Genomic DNA, 19,144 nt, shown 5'->3' with positions numbered 1-19,144 from the left:
GACAAAGAAGAATCGCCCATAATTCCAATATGTTTATTGGAAGAAGGGTCTATTGGGGAGACCAGAGTCTCTAAACCATCCAATCCCAGAACAAGCCACCCCAGCCCGACAGGCTGGCATCCGTTGTAACGACCTGCCAGTGAAGGGGAAGAAATGACCGTCCTTGGAGAAGAAGGGGGAGCGGAGCCACCAGAGCAGAGACTGACGGACCCTGCGAGGGAGAACAATCTGACGATCGAGGGACAGAGGAGACCTGTTCCATCGAGAGAGAATCGCCAGTTGAAGGGGGCGGTAATGAAACAGGGCAAAGGGTACGGCCTCCATAGTTGCCACCATCCGACCCAGGACTTCCATACAAGTGCGGATGGGGACTGAGACCTGGGTCCGAAGGGAGCGGACCCCCAACAGAAGCGCCAGACGTTTGTCCGGCGGGAGACAAATTCGGGCAGAGGCAGTGTCGCATAGAAGTCCCAGGAAGGTTAGAGACTGGGTAGGACGGAGGACTGACTTTTCCCGGTTGACCATCCACCCGAAGTGATCCAGAGTGTGGAGAGTGACGTCCAGATTCTCCATAGTCTGGGCTCTGGTTGGAGCATTGATGAGAAGGTCGTCCAGGTAGGGTATCACCGAGATTCCCCTCGACTGTAACAGGCCCATCACTGGCGCAAGGATCTTTGTAAAGACTCGAGGAGTCGTGGCTAGACCAAAGGGGAGAGCTATGAATTGAAAATGCCCCTCCGGAACCGCAAAGCGGAGGTACCGATGATGGCCTGAAAATATTGGCACATGGAGGTAGGCATCCTTGATGTCCACCGATGAAAGGAACTCCCCTTGTTCCAGGGACGTCACCACCAAACGGAGAAATTCCATTGGGAAGTGGCGGATAAGAAGGTCACGGTTGAGACGCTTGAGATCTAGGATTGGTCGCACAGAACCGTCCTTCTTGGGGACCACAAAAGGATTTGAATAGAAACCCCGAAACCGTTCCCCTGGAGGAAAGGGAACGATAACCCCCTGGAGAAGCAGAGACTGGAGAGCCGCTCGAAAGTGCTTCGCCAGAGGAGGAGACCGGGGGGCCCGGGATCGAAAAAAGCGATCCCTCGGAAGGGAGGCGAATTCGATTTGGTAACCGTTGGACACCACATCCCTGACCCAAGTGTCCTGAATGTGTGAGGTCCAGATGTCTCGAAAAAGTAAGAGACGACCTCCCACCCGAGAAGAAACCGCGGGTGGGGGGCTCACTTCATGCAGGAGTGGGTATGTGGTTGCCTGATTTGGGCGCAAAACGGCCGGACCGGTTGGAGTCCGACTTCCAAGACGGGCGTGCCCGTAACGAGGGAGCCTTCTTGTCCCGCGAGGGCGCCTGCCCGGACACTTTGCTGGAGCCAGAGGTCCGAAACGACCGAAAGGAAAAGGACTTGCTTTGGGAAGTAGGGTGAGCGTTATTTTGAGGTAACAAGGAACTCTTACCTCCTGTTGCCTCAGAGATAATCTCATCAAGGCGTTTGCCAAAAAGATGGCCACCCGTAAAAGGAAGCTCAGTGAGAGACCTTTTGGAAGCGGCATCCACATTCCAAGCTTTAAGCCACAAAGAGTGGCGGAGAGCCGCTAGGTGACCCACAGCAAAGGCAGAACAACGGGCTGACTGCATGGAAGCTGCGCACAGGAAGTCCCCAGCTTTAGAGCATTGGAGAGCCAGAGCAGATAGATCCTCTCGGGGGAATCCCACTAAGATATCCTGATGGAGCTTTTGGCACCACTCCGACAGAGCCTTGGACACCCATGTCGAGGCGAAGATGGGAAGAAGAGAAGAGCCAGCTGCTTCAGAGGCAAACTTCGCTAAGAATTCTACCTTCGTGTCCGTGGGATCCTTGAAAGCAGCGGCATCTGCCAGAGGCAGTGTAGTCGCCTTAGAGATCCGGGAGATTGGTGGATCCACTAAGGGAGGGGAAACCACCTTAGTGACAAAGTCCCTGTCAAACGGCTAACGTTCTTGAATCGTCTTGATTCCCAGCAACCTCTTGTCTGGATGTTTCCATTCAGATTCCAGAATGTCGTCAAAGTCAGTGTGAGAGCTGAACCTTTGAGGTGCTGGCTTAGCACGATGAAAGGATACTCCTGGAGTGACATCCAAAGATCCTGGGTCCTCTAAGTGAAAGGTGTCTCTTATGGCTGTCACCAATGAGTTCACCGTTGCAATTGAGTCCGAGCTGTCCTCTGAGTCAGATGCCGGCTCGGAAGCCTCGTCCACCAGTTCACCAGGAGAATGTGAACGAGTAGAGGCAGCTCTGGAGGGGGGCGACCCTGACCGGGTATGCGGCTCTGGCGTGGCAGATCGGCGACTCCAAGAACGTCCTCTGGAGGAGCGACGTTTGTGCCCAGATGACAGGGGGGCGGGACCCACGAGGGGAACGCTCACGTCTATCTGACGACTCAATGGAAGAGTCAGACGAGGCACCCCTAGTACACTTATGAGAGCATGAAGTATGTGGAGACGAGGAGCGGGCCCTTTCAGAGGCCCTGCGCAGAGAAGACCCCTTCAAGGCGGACACCACTTCCTGGGAGGCCTCAGCTACCGAACGGGAGACTTGGGTCAAGTCAGCCATATACTGGGTCAGGGAAGAAACCCAGGCTAGTGGAGCGGCTGAACCCACCGGAACCGAAAGGGCATCAGGGGGTACCAGGGGGTCTGGGGGAGCAGTGGAGGAGGCAGAGCAAGTGGACTCGGTAGAGCCAGGCATTTTGGTACTACAGTGCTTACAGACAAAATAAGTCACTGACGTTCCAGGTTTCTGTTTAGAGGGAGGAACAGCTCTGGCTACGGACATTATGAGAGAAAAGTCAGGAACTTTCTCACCCTAGTCTGTGTCCCCTGGCAGCTGCAGAGAGGAGAACGGCTCCATGCAGCTAGTGAGAGAAGCAGGCCAGCCAATAGTAGAGGGGGCGTGCCTGCCGCAGAGGCACTAACTAATTGGCCCCTTCTGACTGAAAATCGCGCCCACGGCGCTGATTGGAGGCTATTTAGCGCCTCAGAAGAGCTCCGACAGCCCTGTGGGCGGAGCTAAAGACAAGCCGAGAAGAAACTGTAATGGCGCCCGCTCCTTGTCCCGAGCGCACATGTCAGTCGCATATGCGCTCGGGGAAACAGAGCGGGCGGCCAATACGCCGGCAGAGATTGCCAGAGAAAGTGAAAGTAAGCCGGCGCTTAGAGCGCCCGGTCCGTACCAGCGACGCGGCTGTCAGCCGCATATAAGGCGCTGCCGGAGAAAGCGAAAGTAAGCTGGCGCAGAGAGCGCCCGGCCCGAACCAGCACCGCGGCTGTCAGCCGCATATAAGGCGCTGCAGTCTAGTCCCAGTAACACACACAAAGTGAAAAACATAAAGTACATGCCCCCTCAGGTGCCACTGCTACCCCAGAATAAAGTCCAGAATAAAAGTCCATCCCCAGAAAGCCAGCCTCATAACATGAAAAGGTGGGCCAAAAACAGGGGGTCTCCAGAGGTTGCAAGTCCGCACCTGAGGAGAAAAGGGGGGAAGTACTTACCTCAGTCAGAAGAACTTACCTAATGGAGTCTTCAGTGAAGTCTTCAGTCAGCTTTAGTTACCTGCATCACGCCTGGCTGCTATGCACGAGCAAGGCGAGCAGGGAAAATAGGGAGACCCAGACCCATGAGGTACCAACCCAGGCCCTGACCATTGGCGAGGGGGGTGAACAGAGCATATACGCAATGTCTGTGCCCCCTTACTCACAATGGGGAAACAGTGAGCCGAGTCCCCACCTGAAAACAGAAAAGAAAAAGGAATTAAAAAATCTAACACGTCCCTATATTAGAAAAACAAAAAATCAGAAGACCTGGTCTGGAGAATTCCAGACCATGTCCACCTCCTTCAGACACAAAGCTTAAACTGATTAGCTCAGAGCCTAAAGGCGGGTATATCCTGCTGGGAGGAGCCGACTTTTTTTTATTACCATAGTGTCACACCTCCTAGAGACAGCAGCATACACCCACAGTCTGTGTCCCCCAATGGGGCCGATAGAGAAACACTTTTTTGCCCCACTGTAGGGACTGTTCATTTACAACTTTAGCGCCTCACTACAAATTTTGGCATTATTACATATATGCTGAGAGCTTTTTTTTTTTTTTTTTTTTTTTTTTTTTTTTTTTACACATATTGGTAAGAAAGACTCCTTGTCTTGTCTTCCTTAGAAATTCTTTTTATCCATTTCTATGCTAACCATGGCAGCTGGGGGGTACTCCCACATGGTTAGCCAATTGTCTTACACTCATGAAAAGTAGGTTGGTATAGTTATGCTGTGATATAGGAGCAGGAGTTGTGTCCCTTTACGACGGAAGTCGAAATAATAGTTTTGCACAGGTTGTCATTGCAGCTATATTGGCTCTCACCCAGCTTTTCAGGCAAACTAAGACAAAGCTGATCAGAACATTATAAGTATAAAATAAACTCTACATTAAATATATTTAACAGACCCCATTCAATTTTCATTCATTCAATATGCCCTATCCTACTTTTCTTATCTTTGTACCAAACTGTGGATGCAACATTAATGTTACAACACAAGAAAAGAAGCTAAGGCTAGGTAGGTTCACACTGCAGAAAATTTCTGCCCGTAGATTCCGAGTGCGTCCAGGACCGACTGAATCAGTTGGTGCCAGGACCGCGCGCGGACACTGCAATCTCCAATAGACTATAATGTGTTCTGCGAGTATTTCCGCCTGAAGAATGAGCAACACCATTCTTAAGGCGGAAATTTTCAAGTGGATTTTCAGTTCACAAATTCCACTTCCCAAATTCCGAAGTGAATTTGTGAACGGAAACCCATTCACTATACTATACATTTTAGTAAGCGGAATTTCTGCCTGCAATTTCAAAGCGGAATTTCCGTAGTGTGAACCTAGCCTAACAGAGGGACGCAGAAAACCAGCCGTGAGGGGCCAGAGAAAAAAACAGTAAGGAAAGTTAATACCACAAAATGTATTTTTTGAGCCCAAATTCATCTTTTAATTTTAAAACCAGCATTTCATATGCCGATCTACGCTAAAGTAAGATAGATGCCTCGTGATACACTTGGCACACTTGTGGCTGTATTTGTGCCTAGATTTTAACCATAATTTACGCCATTTTTTTTTTATATGTTGGACTTCTGGAGGCTACGCCCCTCCTCATAATCCCTGCCCACCATTAACCTGTTGGGGACGAATGGCGAACGGATACGCCCTTGCGTCCTGGTACTTACGGACGAAGGGCGTATCCATACGCCCGTAGGAATTTCGGTCCCCACCGCGCGCCGGGCGGGGACCTGGCCGGGGTGACTGCTGATATCTATCAGCAGGCACTAATCCCTGCCCATCTAGCATGCTAAAACAGCTCTTTGCTGTCTGGGCATGCTGGGATTTGTAGTTTTGCAACATCTGGAGGGTCACAGATTGGAGATCACTGGGCAGTGGTCTACAAACTATAGCCCTCCAGATGTTGCAAAACTGCAAATCCCAGCATGCCCAAACAGCAAACAGCTGTCTCGCCATGCTGGGAGTTGTAGTTACGTAACCTTCAGCTGTTGCATAACTACATCTCCCAGCATGCCCATCGGCGATTAGTACATGCTGGGAGTTGTAGTTTTGCAACAGCTGGAGGCACACTGGTTGCAAAATTCTGAGTTAGGTAACAGAACCTAACTGAAGGTTTTCCAACCAGTGTGCCTCCAGCTGTTGCAAAAGTACAACTCCCAGCATGCACGGTATGTCAGTACATGCTGGGAGTTGTAGCTTTGCAACAGCTGGAGGCACACTGGTTGGAAAATACTGAGTCAGGTAACAGAACCTAACTGAAGGTATGCCAGTGTGCCTCCAGCTGTTGCAAAAGTACAACTCCCAGCATGCACTGTCTGTCAGTGCATGCTGGGAGTTGTGGTTTTGAAACAGCTGGAGGTTTGCCCCCCCCCCTGTGAACGTACATGTGAACGTACACACGCCAGTGCGAATGTACCCTATAAACACTACACTACACTAACACATAATAAAGGGTAAAACACTACATATACACCACCTTACACTGCCCCCCCCCCCCCCCCCAATAAAAATGAAAGACGTATTGTACGGCAGTGTTTCCAAAACGGAGGCTCCAGCTGTTGCAAAACAACAACTCCCAGCATTTCTGGACAGCCACTGACTGTCCAGGCATGCTAGGAGTTAAGCAACAGCTGGAGGCACCCTGTTTGGGAATCACTGGCGAAGAATACCCCTATGTCCACCCCTATGCAATTCCTAATTTAGTCCTCAAATGCGCATGGCGCTCTCTCATTTTGGAGCCCTGTTGTATTTCAAGGAAACAGTTTAGGGACACATATGGGGTATTTCCGTAATTGGGAGAAATTGCACTACAAATTTTGGGGGGCTTTTTCTCCTTTTACCCCTTATGAAAAGGAAAAGTTGGGGGCTACACCAGCCTGTTAGTGTAAAAAAAAAAAAAAAAATGTTTACACTAACATGCTGGTGTTGCCCCATACTTTTTATTTCCATAATTAGTAAAAGGAAAAAAAGCCCACCAAAATTAGTAACGCAATTTATCCTGAGTACGGAAATACCCCATATGTGGGCGTAAAATGCTCCGCGGACGCACAACAAGGCTCAGGAGTGAGAGCGCAGCATGTACATCTGAGGCCTAAATTGGGGATTTGCATAGGGGTGGCTGATTTTACAGTGGTTATGACATAAACGCAAAAACATAAATACCCACATGTGACCCCATTTTGGAAACTACACCCCCCCACGGAACGTAACAAGGGGTATAGTGAGCCTGAACACCCCACAGGTGTTTGACGATTTTTCATTAAATTTGGATGGGAAAATGAAAAAAAAAAAATACTGGTGTTACCCTAAATTTTTCATTTTCACAAGGGAAAATAGGAAAAAAGCCCGCCAAAATTTGTAACCCCATTTCCTCTGAGTAAGAAAATACCCCATATGTGGATGTAAAGTGCTCGGCGGGCGCACTACAATGCTCAGAAGAGAAGGAGCGCCATTGGGATTTTGAAGAGAAAATGTGTCCGGAATTGAAGGCTACATGAGTTTACAAAGCCCCCATAGCGCCAGAACAATGGACCCCCCCACATGTGACCCCATTTTGGAAACTACACCCCTCATGTAATGTATTAAGGGGTACAGTGAGCATTTACGCCCCACAGGTGTCTGACAGATTTTTGGAACAGTGGTCCGTGAAAATGGAAAATTTAATTTTTCATTTGCACAGTCCACTGTTCCAAAGATCTGTCAAACACCAGTGGGGTGTAAATACTTACTGCACCCCTTATTAAATTCTGTCAGGGGTGTGGTTTCCAAAATGGGGTCACATGTGGGGGGTCCACTGTTCTGGCACCACGGGGGGCTTTGTAAACGCCATGTGCGTTCCAAACGAATTCTCTTTCCAAAAGCTCAATGGCGCTCATCCTCTTCTGAGCATTGTAGTTCGCCCGCAGAGCATTTTACGTCCTAACATGGGGTATTTCCATAATCATAAGAGATGGGGTTACAAATTTTAGGGGGCATTCTCTCCCATAACCCTTTGTAAAAATGGTAAATTTGGGGAAGAAACTGCACTTTAGTGAAAAAAATGTTTTTCTCATTTACACATCCGATTTTAACGAAAAGTCATCAAACACCTGCATAGTGTTAAGGCTCACTGGATGCCTTGTTACGTTCCTTGAGGGGTGCAGTTTCCAAAATGGTATGCCATGTGGGGGTTTCTGCTGTTCTGGCACCATAGGGGCTTCCTGAATGTGACATGCCCCCCAGAAACCATTTCAGCAAAGTTCACTCTCCAAAATCCCATTGTTGCTCCTTCCCTTCTGAACCCTCTACTGCGCCCGCCGAACACTTGACACACATCTGAGGTATTTCCTTACTCAAGAGAAATTGGGTTACACATTTTTTGGGGGCCTTTTCTCCTATTACCACTGGTAAAAATTCAAAAACTGGGTCTACAAGAACATGCGAGTGTAAAAAATGAAGATTTTGAATTTTCTCCTTCACTTTGCTGCTATTCCTGTGAAACACCTAAAGGGTTAACAAACTTATTGAATGTCATTTTGGATACTTTGAGGGGTGCAGTTTTTATAATTGGGTCATTTGTGGGGTATTTCTAATAGGAAGGCCCTTCAAATCCACTTCAAACCTGAACTGGTCCATGAAAAATTCTGATGTAGAAAATTTTCTGAAAAATTGGAAAATTGCTACCGAACTTTGAAGCCCTCTGATGTCTTCCAAAAGTAAAAACATGTCAACTTTATGATGCAAATATAAAGTAGACATATTGTATTTGTGAATTAATATATAATTTATTTGGAATGTTTATTTTCCTTACAAGCAGAGAGCTTCAAAGTTAGAAAAATGCTAAATTTTCAAATTTTTCATAAAATTTTTGAATTTCCAACCAAGAAATTATGCAAGTATCGACAAAAATTTACCACTACCATAAAGTAGAATATGTCACGAAAAAAAAATCTCGGAATCAAATTTATAAGTAAAAGCATCCCAGAGTTATTAATGCTTAAAGTGACAGTGGTCAGATTTGCAAAAAATGCTCCCGTCCTTAGGGTCATATTGGGCTCCGTCCCCAAGGGGTTAAAAAAAAGTATTTAACATGGAGTAAAATGATAGAAGTCTCTACAAGCAAAAAGAAAAATAGCCAGCACAACAACCTAATACAGGGGTGCACACTGCTGTGGCAGATACAGAGTATACAAAAAGAAGATTGCAGCAGCACACATTGGTCAAAAAATTGAGGCTCTTAGCGCACTTTTTTGATCAAAAACGTGTCCCCCATCCACTACGGGGATGATAGAAGTCTCGATGTTTGCACGGAAATTTGCAGCTTTTGTATGCCAGAAAACCGGCATAAATGATTTCTCCTCTTTGTGTTTTTACCACTTTCATAGATCCAACTTTCTATAATTTAAACACTATTCCTAAAATTGTCAAGGAACAAAAACAGCTCAATATTGTAATTCCCCACCATACGGAGACGTTCCTGTCCTATTAGCCTGTGCCCTATTGTCACATCTTTATTGATTGTGTCTTATGATGAGCATCTGCACCTCTTGCTGCATTGGCAGAAGATCCCTTTGTATATTGAGCTCCTGCAGCCCTTCTGTAATCCTCTCATTGAGATCATGAGGCCCCCATGATTTAGGGAGGTAAAGGGATGAAAGCAATCCAGCCTATCAGAGGCACTATAAGAGCAGCATCTGTCTAGTGGTGGCTGGTGATGATGGCTCTGACAGTGTGCTGAAAGCTGCCATGGCTGACAATTGTGCATATTAGTGTCTGCAGCCCTCCTCCCCTGAATCATCTGTGGATCACTGGAGGGAACATTGTCTACAGCACCTCTGCAGACAAAGGCTCACACTGGATGCTACAATTGCTTATGCTGGGCATTTTGGAAAGTACCTGCAGGGCTCATCTGGTCCCCCCTCCTCCTGAGTACTAAGTGTATTCATGAATGAGGGGGATGGAGCAGCTGCTGCTCTTCTGCTGCTGCCTGTTTGCCTGAATGAAGACTGGACAGCCCTGGAATTGGCTTCTTCTCCATTCCTTCCTCCTGCATTGAATAGATGCAACAGTGATCCCTGAATATTGGGGGTCTCTGAATATTGGGGGTCTCTGAATATTGTGGCTCCATATAGACTCCTGTACAGATCACAAGAGGGATGTGATGATCTGGAGGGATCACTAAGGATTGGAGGAGGAAGAACTTTATGACTGGCCCTGGATGGAGCTGTGTGATCAGTGGTGTACCCTCTTCTTGGCCATGGCATGGATATGAGCAGGGGGTGCTGGCTGGGTATAGGAGGTGCTAGCTGAGCAGGATGGTGCCTGTTGGGTGCAGATTGTGCTTTGTCACCACAATCCAACACTCCCACCACCTTCCATCCCCTGACCTGTCATAGATATCCTCACACCATACCTATACTGACAGCTGGCACCACCTCACACTGGGAAGCAGTGGCATGTCATAGAATATTGAGCCCTCCAGGTGGGGTGGCAGGGAGGAGGAGCGGAGGGTGACACTGCCAGTGTGGGCTCTGGGCACACAGCTCCGGGACGCGTTGCGATAATTGGCTGGGTGTTTTGTCCCTGCCGGCTCTCGGTTGAGGAGATGGGAGAGAGCATGTCTAAGCGGCTGAAGCTGCAGTTTGGCGGGGAGGCGGAGATGGAGGAGCGCTCCTTCAGTAACCCATACCCGGACTACCGGCCCGGCCCGGACACGGCAGAGCCGGCGGAGGAGGAAGAAGAAGAAGAGGATGCCGCCGCGGGTGAACCGGGGGAGCTGGACCTGCCCTTTGACAGAGATGGAAAGGTGAGCTTCTCTGCCGCACCGTGTGTATTATCGTGTATAATGTGTATGTATATTGGGCACTGCCACCTGTGGGCCCCAGAGCTGGTATGGTAATCCCGCCCCCTCATCTGCATGAATAATACACTTATGTTACCTCTGGCGCCCCCTCCTGACTAAGAAGCAGGACCGCGGGGAACACTGCTTCTGTCTGGGCTCCTAGGTGATTCTCGTCTTTACCAGTAGGATCTGTCACGTGCTCCTCGTGCCCTGAAATGATAAGAATCCTGTCACCCCTATCCCGGTCCTGCTTATATACACTGGTCTGTGTGGTAGAATCTTGTCACAGTCTGATGTCACAATAAAGCAGGTGTATAATATTGGTATGAACAAGGGTTTCTTCACACCATGATTTGCCTTTGGTTGGGTTCACATCACGTTTTTTGCCATACTGTTTTCAATCAGTTTTTCTAAAGAAAACTGTATGGCAAAAAAAACGGATGGAACAGTATGGGGGGGGGGGGGGGGGAAAGTAAACTGTATGCGTTTTTAAACTGTATACAGTTCCGTCCGTTTTTATTTCTTTTTAATACTCATACGTTTTTGAATTTTTTTTCCATTTTTATTGGGAGGGGTCTTGGGTGGGGACTTTGGGATGCTAATGCACATGTGCAAAGTAAAAACCGGAGACAAAACCGTGGTCAACTATGGTTTTGAGTACGGGAGAAAACCGCACGCAATCTCTTTATTCTGTAGGTCGATTAAAATGATACCCTACTTATATAGGTTTGATTTTGTCGTACTTCTGGAAAAATCATAACTACATGCAGGAAAATCAGTGCAGCGCGCTATTAGCCACGGGTCCCAGCCCAACCCACTATCACGCTGTGGACCCACATTATAGAACGGGAGCGGACTCAGGATGTTCAGGTACGCCCTGAGTCCTTAAGGGGTTAAGGACTCCATTTTATTCCTTCTAAAAATCATAACTCTTTTATATTTTCATCCACAGACTAGTATGGGGGCTTGTTTTTTGCGCGACCAGTTGTCCTTTGTAATGACATCACTAATTTTACCATAAAATGTATGGCGCAACCCAAAAAATACTATTTGTTTGGGGAAATTGAAAAGAAAACCGCAGTTTTGGTAATTTTGGAAGGTTTCGTTTTCATGCTGTACACTTTACAGTAAAAATGACAAGTGTTCTTTATTCTTTGGGTCAATACGATTAAAATGATACCCATGATAACATACTTTTCTATTACTGTAGCGCTTTACAAAAATCTTAACTTTTTAACCAAATTAGTGCGTTTAAATCCCTCTAATTTGCTGACCTATAACTTTTTCATTTTTCCGTATAAGCGGCGGTATGAGGGCTCATTTTTTGCGCCGTGATCTGTACTTTTTTTTTTTTATACCACATTTACATACCGTATTTATCGGCGTATAACACGCACTTTTTAGGCTAAAATTTTTAGCCTAAAGTCTACCTGCGTGTTATCCACCGATAAGCCGCTGCAGTTCAATGATTTAAAGCAGGCACTTTAAATCAATGAACTGCAGCGGCTTTGCGGGTGCAGAGACCGCCAGTGCTGCCGGCTTCTCTCCCCCTGCCTTTCCTGGGGTCTAGAGCCCTGCTGCCGGCCCTTCTCTCCCCCTGGCTATCGGTGCCGCTGCCCGTTCTCTCCCCCTGACTATCGGTGCCGGCGCCCCATTGCCGGCGCCGATAGCCAGGGGGAGAGAAGGGGCAGCGGCACCCATTGCCGGCGCTGCTGCCCCGTTGCCTCCCCCATCCCCGGTAATTACCTGTTAATTACCTGTTGCCGGGGTCGGGTCCGCGCTGCTTCAGGCCTCCCGTGTGCGTCCCCTGCGTTGTTGCTATGCGCTGCACGGCGCGGCGCAATGACGTCACTCGTCATTGCGCAGTGCATAGCAACGACGCATGGGACGCACAGAGGAGGCCTGAAGCAGCGCGGACCCGACCCCGGCAACAGGTAATTATGCAACCGGGGATGGGGGAGGCAACGGGGCAGCGGCGCCGGCAATGGGTGCCGCTGCCCCTTCTCTCCCCCTGGCTATCGGCGCCGCTGCCCCATTGCCGGCGCCGCTTCTCTCCCCCTGGCTATCGGCGCCGGCACCGATAGTCAGGGGGAGAGAACAGGCATCCGATAGCTAGCGGGAGAGAAGGGCCGGCAGCAGGGCTCTAGACCCCAGGAAAGGCAGGGGGAGAGAAGCGGGCAGCGACGGCCTCTCTCCCCCTGCCTTTCCTGGGCGTGTATCGGGGTATACGCATGCACACACACGCACCCTCATATCCTTGGTAAAATGAGGGTGCGTGTTATAGGCCGGTGCGTGGTATACCCCGATAAATGCGGTATATAAAACTTTTAATACATTTTTACCAATTTTTGGGGGATAAAATGTTATAAAAAAGCAGCAATTTTTTCCTTTTTTTTTTCCTTTTTACGTTCACGCCGTTCACCGTACGGGTGATTTACATCATATTTTAATAGTTCAGATATTTATGCATGCGAAGATACCAAATCTGTTTATTACCCAAAAAAAAATTACGCTTTTTGGGGATAAAATGGGGAAAAACTGAAAATTGTCATTTTTATTGGGGGAGGGGATTTTTCCTTTTTTTTTTTTTTTTTTTTTTTTTTTTTATACTTTAATAGTCCCCATAGGGTCTATTTATAGCAATCACTCGATTGCTAATATTGTTCAGTGCTATGCATAGGACATAGCACTGATCAGTGATATCGGCTATCTTCTGCTCTGGTCTGCTCGATCTCATACCAGAGCAGAAGATGTCGGGAGATGGACGGAGGCAGGTGAGGTGACCTCCGTCCACCGTTACAGATGATCGGATCGCAGTGGCAAACCGATCTTGCATTTTTCTGACCGCACTCCCGCAGATGCCGTGATTTGTATTGATCACGGCATCTGAGGGGCTCATGACAGACATCCGCACGATCGCGGATGTCCGCCATTACCGGCGGGTCCCTGGCTGCTATCAGTAGCCGGAAACTGCTGCGCATGACCCGAGCATTGCTCCGATGCTCGCGGTGATGTACAGGACGTAAATGTACGTCCTGGTGCGTTAAAGGGGTATTCCAGGCAAAACCTTTTTTTATATATATCAACTGGCTCCGGAAAGTTAAACAGATTTGTAAATTATTTCTATTAAAAAATCTTAATCCTTCCAATAGTTATTAGCTTCTGAAGTTTTCTGTCTAACTGCTCAATGATGATGTCACGTCCCGGGAGCTGTGCAGTTCCTATGGGGATATTCTCCCATCATGCACAGCTCCCAGGACGTGAGTCATCAGAGAGCAGATAGACAGAAAACAACAACTCAACTTCAGAAGCTAGTAACTATTGGAAGGATTAAGATTTTTTAATAGAAGTAATTTACAAATCTGTTTAACTTTCCGGAGCCAGTTGATATATAAAAAAAAGTTTTGGCCTGGAATACCCCTTTAAGTACCACCTCACCAGGACGTACATTTATGTCCTGCGTCGTTAAGGGGTTAAACAGTGCTCTCCTGCTTCTGTATGTCTGTTGGCCACATCATTCATCCCCCCCCCTCCTTTTCTGATTCCCCCGTGCCACTTTATTCCCCTGTGCCAAATCATGCCAAATTTTACCCCCTGTGCCACATAATTTCCTCTTGATCCCCCCCCCCCGTGCTATTTCATTCCTCCTTATTACCTTCTGTGCAAATTCATCACCCCCTCTTTACCCCCCCCCCCGTGCCATTTCTTCTCCCACCTTTATCCCCCTGTGCCACTTCAGAGGGTAATAAAGGGGGAATGATATGGCACAGGGGGGATAAAGGGTAAATGTTGTGGCACAGGGGGTAATGGGGGGGGATAATTTGTCACACGGCACGAGGGAATAAGTTGGCACAGGTTATAAAGGGGAATGAAATGGTAGGGGAGGGAAAAGGGGTGATTAAACGGCACTAGGAGTTTCTGCTGTAATATTGCTTTTTATCATGTTTTATAGTTAATTACAATCTATAGTGAGTACAGAACAGTATTCGGTCAATCAGAAAGATTTTTGAGCCTTTTTTCCCAATAGGGGACATCTCTCAATAACGGACACTTTTTTATTCCCCGTGAGTGTCCGCTATTGGGAGATTCTACTGTACTACTATATAGTCCAACATGCTGGGAGTTGTAGTTTTTGTTTGGGGCAGCTGCTGATCCACAGGCAGAATTCTGAATGCAGCCCTACCACAAGCTATCTCTTACTTGTACATTAAACCATTGCCAAAAAGGACTACATTCAGTTGGGTGAGCTGCAGTACCAGGCACAGCAACCTGGATGGCAGATACCCATTCGTTCTCTGAGACCTGCACCTGTCTTGAGATCAAGGGCACCTGCCCCCCACCCCTAAGCGATCTGTTTCTTCCAGATATGGCCTAAGGCCCCTTTCACACTACAAAAATTCAGTTTTTAAACATCCGTATGAAGTTCCGTCTCAAAACCAGCTGAAAACGGCGGTAACAAAATCCTATACGTCCGTTAGAAAATCCCATTATAATCTATGGGATTTTTCTAATAGCTGTTTTAACCCATTATAGTCCGTTATTGATAACGGCCGTTATTTTGTGATGGAAGATAGTTCATGAACTATTTTCTTCCGTATTATCTTCCGTCACAAAATAACGTCCGTTATCAATAACGGACTATAACGGGTTAAAACGGAATTTTTGTAGTGTGAAACAAGCCTTAAGAATTGCCCAAGGCCCACAGAAGTGGCTTCCCAACCACTTCTATAGGCCTCAACCATCATAGGGGTCCTTGATCTAGACATAGGTGGGACATTTATTTCCATCATATCCTGTGAATGTCATAAAATAAATGTCCAGAAGGAAATGCCCTTTTATAAAAAAAATTTAATTACATTTTACCAAAAACTTGTATGTTGATGGCTGTTTGTAAGTATAATAGGAGCACAGACCGGATACTGTAAGACTGTATGTGCCCTATTGGCAAGAAGAATGGTGCCGCCCATTGTCAGTACTGTATGTAGTGTACACACCACACAGCAGAGCTTATTTAGTCAGCCTTCCGACCATCTTCTCTGAGGCGGGATATAGATCAGAAATAGCCCATCCACATATTACAGATGGGGTGGCCTCCTCAAAGGAAAAAATGATCAGCTTTCTAGATTCTGTCCATTGCCTTCTATTCTTTAACAAATTTTACATGTCATATCTTATATAAAGGGGGTTTTATTCTGTTATTCTGTTAGGTAGAAATATATATTGTTGTCCCTACCAGGGACTGAGGTGCCTTCTAAAATGTAACTTTTAATAATATAGTTTAAAAATACCGATCCACAAACTATAAAAATTATAATAATACACTATTGCGACTATTGAGACCAATGACGCGGTAAGTATAGCACCAGTGGTTAGGTACACACCATGCTATAGTCATGTAATCCTAGATGCGATGTTGACACTATCATGTATAGTAATCAAAAAATATTCCCTTATCCCAACGCGTTTCCATGTAGGGGTTAGAGTATATAGTTATCCCCCACACTTCTTCAGGGGATTAGGTCTATGGTTAAGGCAGACTCTGGAGTCAAGTATCACACTAATATGTCACTGTAATATATCCCTTTAAATGGGCACATTTTTCAACCAATGACACCCAGAGGATAACCACCATGAAACAACCTGCGTCAGTAGAGCTCCGGCTCTATGATTAGCTATCGCGTCCAGAGACCAGGCAGGGCGTTTCTCACCATCCCGGTTAGTGCTGTCTACTGGATCAAATAAAATGAGAGAGCCGGGCAATACAGCTGTTCAAGACAAAGTGTGCATAAATCGCTGCGGTGGCAGCGAGTACCGGAGCGGTGTCCGGGCTGTCTGCGTGTCAGGTGAAGACGCCGGCGTGGAAACGCGTTGGGATAAGGGAACATTTTTTGATTACTGTACATAATAGTGTCAACATCGCATCTAGGATTACATAACTATAGCATGGTGTGTACCTAACCACTGGTGCTATACTTACCGCGTCATTGGTCTCAATAGTCGCAATAGTGTATTATTATAATTTTTATAGTTTGTGGATCGGTATTTTTAAACTATATTATTAAAAGTTACATTTTAGAAGGCACCTCAGTCCCTGGTAGGGACAACAATATATATTTCTTCCAGATTTATTGCCGAGAGGTATTATGTATTAAACCTGGGTATATGTATGGCCAAACTTTTCATACACTAATATTTCTATTCTATTAGGTAAACATACATATTCCTTTGAGTTCCCATTTTATACAGCAGCATTTCATCAAGTTTTCTGTGCAGCATTTCTGTGCATTTTTTTCTGTGCAGATTGCTGAATATTATTAGCACGGATGAGCGGCTGACAGATAGGGGACTATGGGGAATATATTGTATGTCATTTATTAATGGGAAAGTATTACCCTGTGCGCTGAGTCACTCTTCATTCTCATTATAGTCATTGTCTACTAATCCCAGTATTATAATATTATTGTACAAACTGAAGTCCTGACAAAATGAAATTTATAGGAATAGTGTTGGCAGATAAAGATCTCTAAAGGATGTCTCTTGCTTTTAGTATAATACGCTCATAACCCAGTATAAATGTATTTTAAATGTTGCCAAACATTGGCAATGTTACTCTTAAAGTGTCTACGCCCAGGATAGACCAATATCTGATCAGTGGCGTCTTATAGCTGGCACCCCTGCTGATCAGCTGTTTACCAGAGTCTCAATGCCCACATAAACAGTGAACAAAGCAGGAAGCAGACAGCTCCATACATTATATAGTGGCTGTGTCGGGTTACTGCAGCTCAGCTCTCATTCAATTCAATAGAAGTTTAGCTGCAGTAACCCAGCATGACAACTACACTGTGTATGTGAAGAGCGGTCTGCTTCCTGCTCCATTCACTGTGTAAGTGGGCACAGCTGACAAACAGCTAATGGGCAGGAGTGCTGGGTATTAGATCCCCAATGGCCACCAATTAAAAAGTTCTGAAAAAGCATTTAGGGTAGGGCACACAGCACATCTGCAGCAGGTTTCCCACAGCAGAAATTCCACAGTGGAAAAATCTGCAAGCAGAGCCCATTGACTTCAATAGACAGAAACATAATCCTTTTTGGCACTAAGTAATGCTGGTTGTACAGTACTTTGGGATTGCGTAATTTGTGTTTTTATCATATTTGCAAGATATTTGCAGATTTCAATTTCTGCAGTTTGTGGTATATGTAAGTTCTGCATACCTTGTAGTAATTTTAAGGTTTTATGGTCATACTATGTGTCATGCACATACTTCGTGATGAATTTTGGCCATACTGCAGGCGTATCCGGCGAGAGAATTGGAAAATCTAATAGCATTGAAATCAATGGGGTACAGTAGGGATACGGCATCCCTGCTGGACCCCATTCATCTCTACTGGACCCACGCTGTACCCCATTCATCTCTACTGGACCTGCGCTGTACCCCATTCATCTCTGCTGTACCCCATTCATCTCTACTGGACCCGTGCTGTACCCCATTCATCTCTACTGGACCCGTGCTGTAACCCATTCATCTCTACTGGACCCGCGCTGTACCCCATTCATCTCTACTGGACCCGCGCTGTACCCCATTCATCTCTGCTGTACCCCATTCATCTCTACTGGACCCGCGCTGTACCCCATTTATCTCTACTGGACCCGTGCTGTACCCCATTTATCTCTACTGGACCTGTGCTGTACCCCATTTATCTCTACTGGACCCGTGCTGTACCACATTCATGTCTAGTGGACCCGTGCTGTACCCCATTTATCTCTACTGGACCCGTGCTTTACCCCATTCATCTCTACTGGACCCGTGTTGTACCCCATTCATCTCTACTGGATCCGCGCTGTACCCCATTCATGTCTAGTGGACCCATACTGAACCCCATTTATCTGTACTGGACCCGTGCTGTACCCCATTCATCTCTACTGGATCCGCGCTGTACCCCATTAATGTCTAGTGGACCCATGCTGTACCCCATTCATGTCTAGTGGACCCGTGCTGTACCCCATTTATCTCTACTGTACCCGTGCTGTACCCCATTCATCTCTACTGGATCCGCGCTGTACCCCATTCATGTCTAGTGGACCCATGCTGTACCCCATTTATCTCTACTGGACCCGTGCTGTACCCCATTTATCTCTACTGGACCCGTGCTGTACCCCATTCATCTCTACTAGACCCGCGCTGTACCCCATTCATCTCTACTGGACCCGTGCTGTACCCCATTCATCTCTACTAGACCCGCGCTGTACCCCATTCATCTCTACTGGACCCGTGCTGTACCCCATTTATCTCTACTGGACCCATGCTGTACCCCATTTATCTCTACTGGACCCGCGCTGTACCCCATTCATCTCTGCTGTACCACATTCATCTCTACTGGACCCATGCTGTACCCCATTTATCTCTACTGGACCCATGCTGTACCCCATTTATCTCTACTGGACCCGTGCTGTACCACATTCATGTCTAGTGGACCCGTGCTGTACCCGTGCTGTACCCCATTTATCTCTACTGGACCCGTGCTGTACCACATTCATGTCTACTGGACCCGTGCTGTACCACATTTATCTGTACTGGACCCGTGCTGTACCCCATTCATCTTTACTGGACCCGTGCTGTACCACATTCATGTCTACTGGACCCGTGCTGTACCCCATTCATCTCTACTGGATCCGCGCTGTACCCCATTCATGTCTAGTGGACCCATGCTGTACCCCATTCATGTCTACTGGACC

The 19,144-nt window shown here is 47.0% G+C and overlaps 1 protein-coding gene and 1 long non-coding RNA gene across 7 annotated transcripts in view; one reads left to right on the top strand and one right to left on the bottom strand.

The window, feature by feature from the left end:
• Positions 1–10,721, bottom strand: part of LOC130273544 (uncharacterized) — a 66,492-nt gene extending 55,771 nt beyond the window's left edge. For 4 of the 6 annotated variants that reach the window (XR_008844034.1, XR_008844031.1, XR_008844032.1 and 1 more), the window contains exon 1: positions 10,508–10,721. This is a non-coding gene — a long non-coding RNA (uncharacterized LOC130273544). The remainder of the gene's footprint in view (positions 1–10,507) is intronic. The other 2 variants (XR_008844030.1, XR_008844035.1) reach the window with 2 other exon arrangements.
• Positions 9,282–19,144, top strand: part of LANCL2 (LanC like glutathione S-transferase 2) — a 60,672-nt gene continuing 50,809 nt past the window's right edge. The window contains exon 1 of the mRNA XM_056520541.1: positions 9,282–10,374. Coding sequence (XP_056376516.1) covers positions 10,174–10,374 — 201 coding nt within the window. The 5' untranslated portion in view covers positions 9,282–10,173. The remainder of the gene's footprint in view (positions 10,375–19,144) is intronic.

The sequence above is a fragment of the Hyla sarda genome, chromosome 5 (genome assembly GCF_029499605.1).
Source record: "Hyla sarda isolate aHylSar1 chromosome 5, aHylSar1.hap1, whole genome shotgun sequence".
Classification (NCBI taxonomy): Eukaryota; Metazoa; Chordata; class Amphibia; order Anura; family Hylidae; genus Hyla; species Hyla sarda.
The sequence above is the reverse complement of the archived record's forward strand: the minus strand, read 5'-3'. Positions and strand labels throughout refer to the sequence as shown.